Raw genomic sequence first — 14,081 nt, 5'->3', positions numbered from 1 at the left:
TGTCTTTGTACAGATCTGTGTCGGAGTGCTGAGTTGCTTCCCTGTGTTTCGCTCAAGCAGCTCCAGGGACAGCTGCATCTTGCTGTTTGTGCTTATCAGGATGTGGCCTGTTCTGTGTCTAGAGAAAAAGCAGCTGCTCTGAGCTGTGTATAAGGACAGAGATGTTTCTCCTTCTATCTGTGGCACAAGGTGACAGTGCTCTGTTTGCTGGAATTTGAGCTGAGCTGTGGATCCAACAGCAGAGTTGGGTATCAGGTTCTCACCTCTGCACCTTAGCCTAATGCCTCGAGGAAAAAATAATTTAATCTCTGTGTCTGGAGGCTTAAGCTTGGCTGTGAAACTAGCTAATGGCAGGCTGGCTGGGGTGCCTGGAAGAAGGAAAAGAGTAAGGAACCAAGAGTGGGAAAAGCAGGGAAAGAGAATAGGAAGCCCGAGAACAAAGAACATTTCTATTCTCTGCATCTGTTTCAGACCTGCGCATCCCTTGTGGAGAGCTGCATCTCAGCTGTTGCAGGGACTGTGCAAAATCCAGAGCCTTGCTCCCACCTCATGCAGGCGGTCCTTGGCAGATGGTGGTAGCTCACAGCTTGAAGGTGGCTTTGTCTGTCACCTTGGGAGTGACAGGGTTCATAGCCATAGGTTTGTGGTGGTTGCCCAAATGTCCTTTTCATGGCCTGGGTCATGTGTTAATTTTTCAAGGGATTTTAGGAGCACACATGAGAGGGTGCTGCAGTCCCAGAACTAGTTCGCTTACTGGCTTTGCGCACAGGAGTGGGGAGGCACAGCGCTTGCAACAGGGAATCAGGATGCCTTGGTTGAGCTTCTGGCTCTGCCACAGCCTCTCTGTGTGATGTCAGGCAAAACATGTAACTTCCCCTGCCTCCCAGTCCCAGCATAGTGCTCTGTTTCTCAGCTAGCCCATCTTTACAACCCTTTGGGGAAGAAATGTCTGCCTATGTGCTTCTGCAGGGAGCAGCAAGTGGGGATTTGCTTCTGGCTGGGTCTGCTACGTGTTACTGTGAATTGTAGTAGCAGCAAAGTTCAAAATAGAAACGTGAAGCAAATTGGCTCCATCAGCTGTCCTGAGCTGAGCAAACTGTACATTAGAAGTGTGAGAAATTGCCCCAGTCTCACATGGGAAAGGAGAGCTATTCTTGGGAACGTAGAAGGGCAGATAGCTTCTGTAAGGTGTGATGTGCATCACTTATAAAGAGGGGAAATTTGCCTTGCTAGCAGTTAATACGTTCATTGATTGCTACAGCTAATACTTCAGGTGCTTGAAATAGGATGTGCTGTACAGTCAACTCTTTAATTATTTCTGCAAAATGAATCCACACTATGAATGAATCCTGCAGAGAGATATAGTGGAGACAGAGGTGGCAGAGACATCGGAGTCAGTTCTGTGAGGAGCCTGTGTCCAGCCAGTGCCCTTTGCCTGCCTGCTTACTGCATAGCAGTACCTCTTCCAGGACCAACTCAGATCCAGGAGGAATTTAATAGCTTTTGAGCAGAGTGAGTCCTTTTTGGACCCGAGCTGCTCTTCTTGCACTCCTTTTAGTGCTCAGAGCATGGGGAGAGCTGGGCAGGGAGACCTGGATGGCAGTAGGGATGAGCTGGGGTCCAGCTGTCCTTATCACATTGAACTCGGCAACAGCCAGGAGAGACCTGGGCTTTGTGCAGGGCAGGGCTTCTTCCAGAAGCCAGCACAGTGTTGTGATTTACTGTATGTTGATTAGAATTTTGTTTAGTCTAATTTTAAATATTCAAAGAAATTGAGTTTCAACCTTTTTTTGTTTTCTTGATATAACTTAAGCATTGGGGTACGTGGGAAGTGTGCACCATTTCTGTGATGTGGGGATAGCAAGTTGCTCTCTAGTACTGATACAAATACTCTGATGCCTCTTTCTGGACTTCCTGCTTCTGAATAGAAGGTAAGGAAAAGGCAGGGGGATTGGACTAGATGATCTTTCGAGGTCCCTTCCAATCTCTAGCATACTGTAAAAGAGGGAAGCATAAGCTTACACACAAATTGGAAGAAATTGCCTGCCAAGTTGGACTGACTATCACAGCCACTCTGGGAGAGACTTTAACAAGTGCAAAGTTGTATTTGTCATCTTCAGATGTAAGTTGATGGAAGAGGAACTTGGTCATCCCAAGAAATCTGACTGGAAGCCAAAGTAGCAAGAAGATCTTCTGGAGGAGACTGTAGGAGATGCTGTGTGGGAGGGTGGCATACGAGTTCATTGTAGTTAGCATAGGACTCACTCTGTATCCTCAGATATTGTCACTGTCTCATTCTGTGCTCCTGGGGAGCACTGGAGAGGACATGAAGGAAGAGCTGCCCTTGGCTCCTTCAACTCATCCTGGGGAGTTTGGCTCCAAGCAAGGAGGGCAGAGCTCCTATGCCCTGGGCACATCACCCTTTTGTCTCAGTCCAAGGTCCTGAGTAAGGACCCAAGACCTAGTGAAGCTTGACTTTAATTTGAGGGAAGCACCAATCTGATGTGACACAGAAAGGTTGCTCTGCCTGGAGCAGCCTTTTGGGACTTACAAAGCCAGGGGCCTCTTTGTAAATTAAGCCCATGTGTCCACCCTGCTCCTATGAGTTGTTCCCCCGCAGCTGTCATCTCAGTAGCCACAAGTGCATCACTCCTTAGTCTTACACAGAGCTCTGAAGGTGTGCCTTCACCAGTTTGTTCTGAGCCTGCAGCATTCTGGCTGCTGTCCTTGTCAGAGTGTGGGAGTCACTGGAGATGCTGGCAGGAAACTTGGCTCCTTTTATTTTATCTGTCCTCCAACCAGTTGGTGGCTGAGACTGAACGCCTGTGCGTGCGTTCCAGGGCTATTGCTGAGGAGTACTGTGTGGCAGGTTGTCATCACCATGGGGGAGGCTTACTGTGCTTTGGGTGAGTGCTCTGTCTTGCTGGGCAGAGCGTCCTCTGGCCCTGGTCTTCCAGGGACATGGTAAGAATGAGTCTTAGGTTGCATGGGAGAATCAGAAGCTGCAGGGTTTGGAGCAAAGGTGCCAGATACCAAGATCATCTGCCTGGTGGACTTTGTTTTATGCATGAACCTACTCTGAGTGTGGTGAAGTGGCTGCCGTGCGCACAGGAGCTGAGAAGTCCTGCAAAAGTCCAAGGAAGCCCCACATGTGCCCAGCTCCCAGAAGTGTTCATAGTGATAGGCAGTTATTGGCTCCTATTGACATTGCAGTGCAGTAAGTGGAGCAGGGAGGAGTCCAGCTGTCAGCAGGACATGCATCAGCAGGGCAGCCAATGGGGGAAAATGCCTTGAGGCTCAGTATTGATTCATTTTATGTTTAATTTGGCAACCCAGATTTCCAAGGATCATGGCCATGGTATGCCTGGCCTGATGATGGGTGCATCTTTCCACACCAGAGATGCATAAAAAAGAGACCACATGGCCTTCAAACCCAGCGCTTTTTACTACCTCGTGTGGCCTAAGAGCTTCCACTCTTGAAGCTAAGTGCAGAAAAGTACATGGAGACTTAACATTCATCCCAGCCAATGGAGAGCTGCCTTTGGTCCCCCAGGGAGAAGACCTTGTCTTTGCCTTACAAGCATGGGCAGCAAGCCTCAATAGACTGAAGCTGAGCAAAACCCCTGACTCCATGACCTGCCTTGGGGAGCCTGTCCATCCTGGAGCCAGGCTCCAAGGCTTTCTTTATCCCTATGGTCTGTCTGTGCTGAGGAAGATACACTGAATAGTCCAGGGAAACTACTCTTCATGGCAAGTTGTTGCCAAAGTGCTGTTTCTCTGGCACTGCAAAAGTCTGGCATGGTTGTGGCCAGGTTTTGGTGGGTGCTAGCTAGGCAAGAGCAGTGGTAGCTTGGTGAGGGACTGTAATGCAGCCCCAACAGCTGCTCTTGGAGGCTTCAGGAGGCTTTGATTCAGCCATTTGAACTCTGTAACACAGACCTTTCAGACGGGATTACAGTGGCACTGAGGATCGTCTAGAAACAGCGATAGCTGGAGCCCAGCCTCCATGCAGCCCTGGTCTGCACTGTGATTCTACAGTTTCATTGCACAATTAAATAAAACAGTCACTGATATTTCTATGTGTCTCCCAGACCAGCAGCTAAATATACTTCCCCTTCACTGCCCTTTATGCTTGCTGGGCACCGGGCCTTCCTCCAGTGGGAGAAATGAGCCCCAGCCAGGTGCCTGCCTGTTCTGAGTGCAGAGCTATGCAGACAAAGCTTCAGGTTGTTCTTCATTGGTGGAGTATGAGGTGGGTTCATGCACGTCTAACTTGAGTACCATGAATAGAAGCTTTTGCAATGATGATCCAGTGTATGCACAGCGTGGGAGGAAGCCTTATTCTTGAAGGAATTAGCTCACAGACGTCTGGAAGAGCTGGAAGTAGACATGAGGCAGGAAGGATCTTCAAAGGTCTGGAGGATGATGGTGAGTGCTCCAGCTGCCAGGGCTTTGCTAGCATAAGCTAATAAGAGAAGGGTGGGTTTCGATATATTTCCCTGCCAGACAGCGTCTTTCCACTAGACAAACTAGGGGTCTTTTTTCCTTCCCTGTGTCTTCAGGCCACCGTTTTGAAGATAACCCTGGTGTGAGAAGGCATCTGATGAAAAAGCCATCTCGGAGTCAGATCACCAGGACAAGCAAAAAATTAGCATCAACTCCATCTGTCAGAAAGAAGAAGAAGAAGAAAAAGTTGGATAGAAAGCCCCATGAGGTATCCATGTGCTGTTCTCCCACAGTTGCCTGGGATTTATGGCCTGAAGCCATAAATCAGGACTAGAAACAGGCATTTTAAGATATGATAAATGTTGTTTCAATATAATTAATTGTTTACATTACCTTGGGGGTGACATTTCAAGCTCTTATCCATTATCATGAAAATACACTGTTTTCAATAAAAGCAGAGACTTCTCTGAAATCACAAAGCTTTGACCTTAGGAAAGATACTAAAAAGTCACAGAAACGGTAGTGCTACTGCAGAAGTTGGCAGCACAGTAATGTCGCCATCTCTGGTAAGTGTTGGGAATTTTGGGGGAAACCAACAAACAGGCAGAGGACAAAACTGTCACAGTTTGGTAGAAGGGGATTCAGCATGGCATCATTCTTTTTCCTCTGCCCATGGCATCTGACTTAGGAGCTTTCTGGTGTTCCATGTGCTAATGAGAGCTCCTGCTACACTGCCAAGAGTATTTGTCCTGGCTGCTTCTGTTCGCTAAACCTCTGGTTAACTAAGGCAGGCTTGCTCAGGCGGCACTTTAGACTAAGTGGTACTCAAGAACAAACCTGAAGCTCCCCTATTGCTGATAGAGCTGCCTGCATCAGGGGAACTCTCATGTCCTCACTGTATTTCATACAGGTGTTTGTGGAGCTGAATGAGCTGGTGGTGGATAAGAACCAGGAGATGCACTGGAGGGAGACAGCCCGTTGGATCAAGTTTGAGGAGGATGTGGAGGAGGACACAGCAAGATGGGGGAAACCCCACGTGGCTTCACTGTCCTTCCGCAGCCTGCTGGAGCTCAGGAAGACAATTGCCCATGGTGAGTCAGGAATGGCAGACTAGAGTTTGTCTCTTGCTCTGGACAGGTTTTGCTGGACAGCTTCTGTCACTAACTGGAGACATGCCAATAGTGTCTGTATTCAGGCTCCAGGTAGAGTCTGTAGAGACAGACCATCCAGCACCCTTGTTGCCAGGGTTTACATTAGCCCAAGGGTGCTGTGTCCTTGCTCTGCTTTGCTGCTCTCAGGCACATGGCAGTTCTAACACCCAGCTGTTCCTGGGCCAGCATGTCTTGGACCTATCTTTGGTATGAAAAGGCAAGTTTGGTCAGAGTGGGAGACCAAAATGAGAGGGGCATACCAGAGCTATCGGTGCATCTTGGAGCTTTTGAGTTCTCTTGGAACAAGAGTTTACACAGAGGGCATGGGGCATTACACCTGGACTTGGGGCATTTCTCAGCTGAGAGAATCTGTACCCCAACCAAAGCGTGGCTCCTGGTGGGACAGCTATGTCCCAGAGTGTGCGTGTGTTGGGGAGTATTGCATGCTATGAGCAGGGCTCTTCTCCTCCTGCTGGCAGGTGCTGTACTCCTTGACCTGGAACAGACCACTCTGCCTGGCATTGCCCACCTCATGGTGGAGACCATGATCATCTCTGACCAGATTAGAGCAGAAGACAGAGCCAATGTGCTGCGTGCCCTGCTGCTGAAGCACAGGTGGGTGCCCGGGCTTGGGGACTACCTGCAAGCTCCAGGTGGCAAGGGCAGCAGGTCCCTTCATGGCCACCACTCTGCCCCTCAGCCACCCCAATGATGAGAAAGAGGGATTCTTCCCAAGGAATCACTCCAGCTCCAGCATGAACTCCATCGTGGGGAACCACCACCACAACCACACCGACACTTGTGTGCCCCTCATGGGGGAAGAGCGCATTGAGATGGCTGATCCCAAGGCCAGTGAGACCGAGTGCAAGGAGGTGAGGGTGATATCAGCGGTTAGTTCTTCTTTTTCCACACCCTGGGAACAACTGTTGGCTGGTGGCAGCCCTTGGTGCCCATATCTGGGCCCCCTTATGGCACATCTTGTACTTGCAAGGGCTGTGCTCCTCTGGATCACTGGAAATCAGGTCGTTGCATGATGATTTTGGGGCCTAATTTTAGCCTCGCACTGTATGCAAATGTCTGCTTGAGCATTCAATGGCAGCAACAGCCCTGGTGCTTGGAGAGTGGCATTTGCTGTGTGGGTGCCTTGCCTGTGAAGCAGGGTGTTGGGCATACAGCCAAGGCAAGCCCAGCTGCAGATACGCCAGTGGGACTGTGTAGGGGAGACCATGGCATGGGATGTCATCCTTACGTGTCTGTATTCTTCCCTGCAGAAAACCCCACATCTCCATAATTCTGAGGGCCACCGTAAATACATGAAGTTGATGGAAAAGATCCCTGAAGATGCAGAGGCCACAGTGGTCCTTGTGGGTAAGAGGTGGCATGCAGCGTCTCCCAGCGCCAAAAGAGTGCACCGCTAGTGCAGATCATGGTCTGGCCCTAGCTGTCTGTGCTCTTCTTCCTGAGGGGTACTTGGTCATCTTGTTGTACACGTTCTCAAAGTTCAGCTGGGGAGAGAGCCTTTTATGCTCTCTCCTGTGGTGATGGTGCACATTCTGTTTCTCTGTGGTAAATGCATGGGGTACCTGGGTAGTTCTTTTCCTAAATTAAGAGGTTGATAGACACTGCTGCTGGGAGCTGGGGCACAACTTAGAGGAGAAAGTCCTACAAAGCTCACCATAAGATCCCATTTTGCAGCTTAGAAGTGGCTAAGTGATGCCTGAGGGACTATTGGTCAGGCAGTGACTGCTGTCAGGCCTCCTGCTGTTCTCTGGCCATCGCTGCCCTCCATCTGGTCTTTTCACACCTCACCAGCAGCAGGGCCCTGCCCTGCCAGGGGCAGTGTTGGTTGCTGGCTATGTGTGCCAGGGAGCTTTTGAGTTTTTGGGAGTAGGGCCTGGCTGGTGACAAGGCCTTGGGTATCAGCCATAGTGCTGCCTGGGGATCCTTCTCTGTACAAAAGGGCTGTGAGTGGGCAGGCTCAAGCATCAGTGGGCTCAGTGCCTTCGACCACAAGAATAGTCCTCAGCACTTCTCTGGCATTAACATCTCAGCAAATGCAGATACGCTATAAGCAAAGTAAATGCTATTGCCTATCCAGTAGATTAAAAGCTTAGGCAAAGAGGCTTGGCAGCTCAATCAAGCTGATGTTTAACCACAGCGAGGCCAAATCAGCTTCATAAATGCACTTAGATAACTAAACACTGGCCATTTCTGAGGTAAGGCTGTGTCTTGGGATTTGCTTGGCCACTAGGGTGGCCCAGATTTGCCAGTCTAACACAGAACATGGCTCTTTGCTGGATGCAGATGGAAGAAAGATCAGTAATAATGTCAGAGAAATACAAGTATTCAAAAAACATTTGTGTTCGGCATGGGAAGGAAGCGGCTGGTGTGCCAGAGGATGCGAGAGTACTTCCCAATCTGTTAGGAACTGAGGAGGCTGCCAAGCATTGATGAAATGTGGACTTTGTAAAACAAACTGCAGTTTGCACCTATGAGTCTAGAGAACTGGCTCATTTCCATCTGAGGAAAAAAAAATAAATCTAGGAATACAGGGAACATAAGGAAAAACAGCAGTAAGCTTATAGCATTAGTGCTCAAGAAAGGAAGGACTGTGATCCAGTGCCTGTAGGTTGTTTAACCCAACGTCCTTCCCAGGCAATACAATGGCAGAGCTAATATAGGATTCAATTAATAAAGAGCTAAAGCATAAGAATGTAATTATTGCCAAGTAGTGAGGTTTATGGGAAATAGGTCATGTCAAGGAAACCTGATTTCATTCTTTGATGAGATTAGAAGTTTGTTTGATAAAAGTAACATCTAAGAGACTTCCTTCTATAAGGCAGTGGCCTTCTGATTTAAAATTAGACCCTTCTAGTATAAGTAGAACCTATTTGTAAGAGATTAAGAATGGGCTAACTGGGAAGCTAAAGAAGATAGCACTGCTTGGGAGTGATCAAGTAATAGGGGACTTGGAGCAGTCGTTGGAATGTGGTAATGGAGAAAACTGCTGTGTCAGTGGTCTGGAGAAAACAGGACTGCAGGGCTCATGGGAACCCCCCAAAATCCCTGTTTCCACTGTTAAAGGCAGCCCACTACAGCTCACCCCAGTTATTGACTCTGCTCAAAACATTGCCTCCTGGTAGGTTGTGTGCAGTTCCTGGAGCAGCCAACTATGGCCTTTGTCCGACTAAATGAGGCCGTCTTCCTGGAATCTGTCTTGGAGGTCCCGATTCCTGTCAGATTCATCTTTGTGCTGCTGGGACCGAGCCAGGCCAACATGGACTACCATGAAATTGGCCGCTCAATCTCCACTCTTATGTCCGACAAGGTGAGGTGCTGATGGATAGTGATGCTGGCACAGGTGAGGGAGCTTCGATAGCTCCCCCAAAGTCAGTCCTGGGATGAGAGCTCTGAGAGGTGCTATGCAAAGGCCCAGGTTGCGCAGGCAGAAATGAGCACCTGCGATTTTTAGCAGCAGCTGACCTTGACCAAGGTAGGATGCTGCAGTATGAAGGGAAGAGTAGGACAGGCACTTGGCTGGGACAGAGAGCGTTAGGCTGGGTGAAGAAAGGGGCTGTATGTAAAACCAAGAGCAAAGGACTGCCCAAGGTTAGAGGAATTGTGTTCAGTTGACGTTTCACAAACATAGGAGAGGAGGCTGTGACCATGATGCCTGGCCCAGGCCACTCTGACAAAAAGATCCAGCAATGCCTGGGGATTGTTGTCTGGTGTTCGGATGAAGGTTTCTAGCTGCCCTGTAGCTAGGGTATCATCCATGCAGAGGAGCACATTCATGCAGGAGGAGAGATGAGGAGGCAGGAAGGCTTTTCTGGGAAGCGTGTGCTGCACTGCTAGAAGTCCCCCATCTAGCTAGATGGCAGGAAAGTGAAATTCATTATCCTGGTAAGGAATTAAAGGCAAAGAAAAGACAATCAGCATCTGCTGTATTCATCCAGGACAGGAAAATCAAAGGTTCACAGGGTCTACCTGGCTTAGTGCCATGTAACTATAACCAAGTAAAATGCCTGCCTGTTCTGTCACCAGTGCCCAGCTCTTCCTGAAGTGGGGACAAAAAAGTCCAATCAGAGCAGGTGGGTTGCAGGCAACAGGGGCTCTTGGCTGAAAGATCCTTTCCTAGGAGTTACACAGGGCTCAGCTCAGACTATGGTTGTAGCCAGAAGACATGAAGTGCCATATTCCAGCTTCAGCACTGCGTTTGTGGACTGATCTCACTCATTTGAGCCTCTGCTCCTCTGTTGCTGGAAGAGGAGAGCCAGCTGCCGCAGCCAGAGCTGGCCATAGCAAGGTTATGCAGTGGCTGGCGCCATGAAGAGAGTATGATATCATTTACAATTTGAAGCTGTGGCTCCAGGGAGTCTGTGCTGCAAGGACCTTAGCTGTCCCCTACCTGCTTTACAGGCTGTTCACTTGTTCATCTTCTTCCAGCCCCTTCTCTGCAGGCATATTCCAGAGGCAATGCAGCACTTCTGCCCATTTGCCAGCACCTTCCTGCCAATCTGCTGTCTCCTCATGGTCTCCTTGGAGTACTTCCTTGTCATCTTGGCCTTGCTGTTAGGATATCTCCCCTTTTATGCTTGGTTTCCCTTACATGGCTTCCCTCATGCTGTAGACTTCTACTTTCCCTCCCTCTCCCATGTGGAGACTCCCAAGAGTCTCTTACTCTCCCTGCTCACGTCCTGGTTCTTGTGCTTTATTTTGTGGTGCTTTAGGGCTCCACCAGCTTCTCCCTCAAAACAAACCCAACACCAGACTGGGAGGATGTCGTTCTATTGCAAAGTTCTAATTTTGAGCTGCAGGGGCAGGAAACAGCTTTCATTTCTGTTGCGCCTGGCTTCTGGTACATGTCTGAGTTGGGCTCTGAACAAGAGCCCTGCAGGACTGAGGAATGGCATGCAGAACTTGTAACGATCTAGGCCTGATGCAGCCACAGTTACTTGGTGTGAACAGAGGCACGGGCTGGCCAGCTGTGGTATCTGGCCTAGGGAATAAGTGGCACCAGGCTATACCTGGGAAGCACAGATCTGATTTTGATTGATGGAGAGGTCCAATGAGAGACGCCCTGTGGTCTGGCAGAGCGTGCAGCTGGCAGAGATGCTGCAGGAGCATTCAAGAGCAGTGGAGCACTGGGGAGAAAAGCAGGAGCAAAGAGTTTCTCTGGAAAAGATGGATAGGGAAGGGAAGAAAGACATGGGATTCCGTGAGGGGCATTGGGTAGAAAGATGTGGAGGAGGGATTCAGGAATGTGGGTCACAGAGTGGCAGTAGTGAGTCAAGTGTTGGGTTGAGGGAGCAGGATGTTACTATATGGTCACAGCAAGCATTTCCAGGCTGCAGGGAGATGGGTGCAGTCTTGGTCTGAGCCTTCTCCCTCTCTCTTTTTCCCTGCTCCTCTCAGCACTTCCACGAGGCTGCATACATGGCAGATGACCGTCAAGACCTCCTCAACGCAATCAATGAATTTTTGGACTGCAGCATCGTCATCCCCCCATCTGAGGTGGAGGGGAAAGACTTGCTCAAATCCATTGCCACCTTCCAGAAGTTACTGCTGATGAAGAGGAAGGAGAGGGAGCAGAAGTCCATGAAGGAGGGGGCTGTCCAGGAAGCCAAAGGTCTCTCCACTCACATTTGGGCAAAAGAGTTTGTGCCTAGTGCCCTGCGTGCCCCAGTGGGCCCTCCCCTCACAGAGCCTGGCAGAGGGGTGAGCGGGTCTGGCTCCTGCAGTGGGCAGGGGGGAGGAGGGCAAGGGGATGTAGAACAGTGGCTGTGGGCAGCTCTGGCAGTTGGGAGCATCTGGAGGTAGTGGGATGTGCAGCTGCAGGGGGTCAGCACTGCTGGAGGAAGGTTTCAGGGGGCATGGGGCAGAGGAACAGCTGAAGCGCAGATCTGCATTCTCCTCCTCAAGCCCTACCCTCCATGTACCTCCAGAGCTGTGTGAAGTGAAAGCTGAGGAAGAAGAGGAGGAAGCTGAGGACGACCCTTTGAAGCGGACTGGGATATTTTTTGGAGGTCTGGTTCGGGACATAAAGCGCAGGTACCCCAAATACCTCAGTGACATCAGAGACGCCTTGCACAGCCAGTGTCTCGCAGCCGTTCTCTTCATCTACTTTGCTGCTCTCTCTCCTGCCATCACCTTCGGGGGACTCCTAGGTAATGGGCCTGCTTTCTGGTCTGCTCTTTGCACGCTGGGACACTGGCTGTGTCTGTGTGATGCTGTGCTGGGGTGGGCTTCAGTTCTGCTTGCTCTGGGAGAGCAGCAGTGCTGTGCCTCAGCTGCTGCCTTGTTCCCTCACTGCCGCTTGGCCTCTCCAGCCTCGGCTCCCCAGGCTCCCTCTGTGCTCCCTGCCCACCGCAGGGGACCTCTGACTGATGGGACAGAGACCTGCCTCCTCTGTCTGGAGCTGTGTCTGCAGCCTGCCTGCCTGTGGTGGCAGTGGTTTTGTCCAGGCTTTAACACATGTTGTTTTCTTTCCCAGGGGAGAAAACTGAAGGTCTCATGGGGGTTTCTGAGCTGATAATCTCCACCTCGGTTTTAGGGATACTCTTCTCCCTGCTTGGAGCTCAACCGCTCCTGGTCATTGGCTTCTCAGGGCCTCTGCTGGTGTTTGAAGAAGCTTTTTACAAGGTACATGTGAAGCAGTGTCTATGCTTGGCACTTGCTTGCTCTGCCCTTGTGCTGGAGAGGGCAGCAGGCATTTATCAGCTCTTTAAAGGGTCTTTGATGGTGTGGACTCCTTGGGTCCTTTCAAGCTGCCCTCACCTCACCCAGGGCTGGTTCTGGCTCTGCTAACCCTTTGCATGTCTGTCACACCACAGGGACTTGTTGCTGTATTCCGTGCTCTGACCCTCTTGAGATGTGACAGTGGTAACAACATTCCTCTACTGCTGTGAGGGGAGCATCAGCCCCCAGCCCTGTGCTGCAGCCTATCCTGGCACAATGCTGCGTCCTAAAATATTGGTCCATAATACAGTATTATTGTTGGTGCTTCCTTTATTGATGACCATTTCACAACCTCTACCCATGTACCTCTACCCTGGCTAGCCAGGATGGACATGTTTCTTTTTCAAGTAACATAATCTCTTCACGGTTAAAAGCATCCCTTTGTCACCATACTACCAAAAAGTGGGTCTAATCCTTCTTTTTTTCTGATGGTGATGCTTGGGCTTTTAACATGTGTTTTTTCCTACAGCTATATTTTCACCTTGATGTGTCAAGAGTTTGGAGCTGGTGATGCTATTGCAGTGGGAATTTTTCTGCTCTCCTGTGACTGCACTTCTCACTGACTGCTTTTGCTTTGCCCAGTCATTGTGTGCAGTGGTGTACCTCTACCCTGTGGGAGGGCACTGTCTGTAGTGGTACTAGGAGGGCTGCAAAGGAAGGGATGTGATTTGTGCTGGAAGTAGTGGAAGGAGTTGGTGTTGCTGTGTGTGGATGAGCAGAGGCAGTGGAGATGTTCTGTGGTGACAGCTTGGGGGCTTTTCTCCTGTATGTGTAAAAAGGGCACCATCTGGGATCATGCACCAGCTAACATGGCGTTTATGCCGTGGGACCAGCAGGCTGCTCAGGCTCTCCTTTGTGGGGAACAGTCTTGTGCTTTTGAGTGCATAGAGCAGTGGAGAGCTGTGTTTGAGTAATGGCATCTCCATATGGGTGACATGGGGAGCATCATGCATGGGATGGCTTCAGCAGAGAGTGAAGGAGGTACTGTTACAAAGACTGGAGCAGTAAAGATCTGCTTGATGTGATCTGGCTGGTGTTAATGCAAAGTCTGCAACTTTACATGTGACTCCAGCCTTGAGTTCACTGTCCCTGTGCTGGATGTCCAAGCAGATGTAGATGTTTTTATCAGGAGAATCTTTGATCTTAATGGGGAGTAGATGTGGGAGGCAGCCTAAGGAGCCATGAGTAACTCCTTCCCCTTTCCATTTCAGTTCTGCCAGACACAAGGCATTGAGTATCTGACAGGCAGAGTGTGGATTGGTTTGTGGCTCATCGTCTTCATCTTCATTATTGTGGCAGCTGAGGGAAGCTTCTTGGTGCGCTACATCTCGCCCTTCACCCAGGAGATCTTTGCTTTCCTCATCTCTCTCATCTTTATCTACGAGACCTTCTACAAACTGTACAAGGTGAGCCTTCCCCAGAGAGATGAGCTGCTGCATCTCTCAATCCCCCAGGAACCTGCTGTACAGGAGGTAGGGGGGAAGGGCCAGCTCAGCCACAGCTTTCCTAGACATTCTGCAGAGCAGATCATTTTTGGCCTCTGGTGCCCCAGCCCAGCTGGCCCCTGTGCCACCACAGAAACTGGCAGGATGAGCCCTAATGTCTGTCTCCCCTTCTTTTCCTGCAGGAGGCATTAAAGAGGGGCCACTTTTCTCTCCCCAGCCCTCTCCAGCTGGGTAGGTTGCGAGGCAAGGTGACAGATGTTGGGATTGTTTCCACCCACCATCTATTGCCCTCACCTCTCCA

General features: G+C 50.1%; 1 protein-coding gene across 4 annotated transcripts in view; it reads left to right on the top strand.

Annotated features, from left to right (window-relative positions):
* SLC4A3 (solute carrier family 4 member 3) overlaps positions 1-14,081 on the top strand; it is a 34,461-nt gene that overhangs the window by 13,148 nt on the left and 7,232 nt on the right. For 3 of the 4 annotated variants that reach the window (XM_062626343.1, XM_062626344.1, XM_062626346.1), the window contains 10 exons: positions 4,563-4,714; positions 5,357-5,537; positions 6,077-6,212; positions 6,298-6,469; positions 6,869-6,965; positions 8,741-8,925; positions 11,013-11,226; positions 11,543-11,764; positions 12,091-12,239; positions 13,547-13,741. In XM_062626343.1, coding sequence (XP_062482327.1) covers positions 4,563-4,714; positions 5,357-5,537; positions 6,077-6,212; positions 6,298-6,469; positions 6,869-6,965; positions 8,741-8,925; positions 11,013-11,226; positions 11,543-11,764; positions 12,091-12,239; positions 13,547-13,741 — 1,703 coding nt within the window. The remainder of the gene's footprint in view (positions 1-4,562; positions 4,715-5,356; positions 5,538-6,076; positions 6,213-6,297; positions 6,470-6,868; positions 6,966-8,740; positions 8,926-11,012; positions 11,227-11,542; positions 11,765-12,090; positions 12,240-13,546; positions 13,742-14,081) is intronic. The other variant, XM_062626345.1, reaches the window with a different exon arrangement.

This window comes from Pezoporus occidentalis, unplaced genomic scaffold (genome assembly GCF_034315485.1).
Source record: "Pezoporus occidentalis ecotype Australia unplaced genomic scaffold, CSIRO_AGI_Poc_V1 ctg291, whole genome shotgun sequence".
In the NCBI taxonomy this organism is placed as follows: Eukaryota; Metazoa; Chordata; class Aves; order Psittaciformes; family Psittacidae; genus Pezoporus; species Pezoporus occidentalis.
The sequence above is the reverse complement of the archived record's forward strand: the minus strand, read 5'-3'. Positions and strand labels throughout refer to the sequence as shown.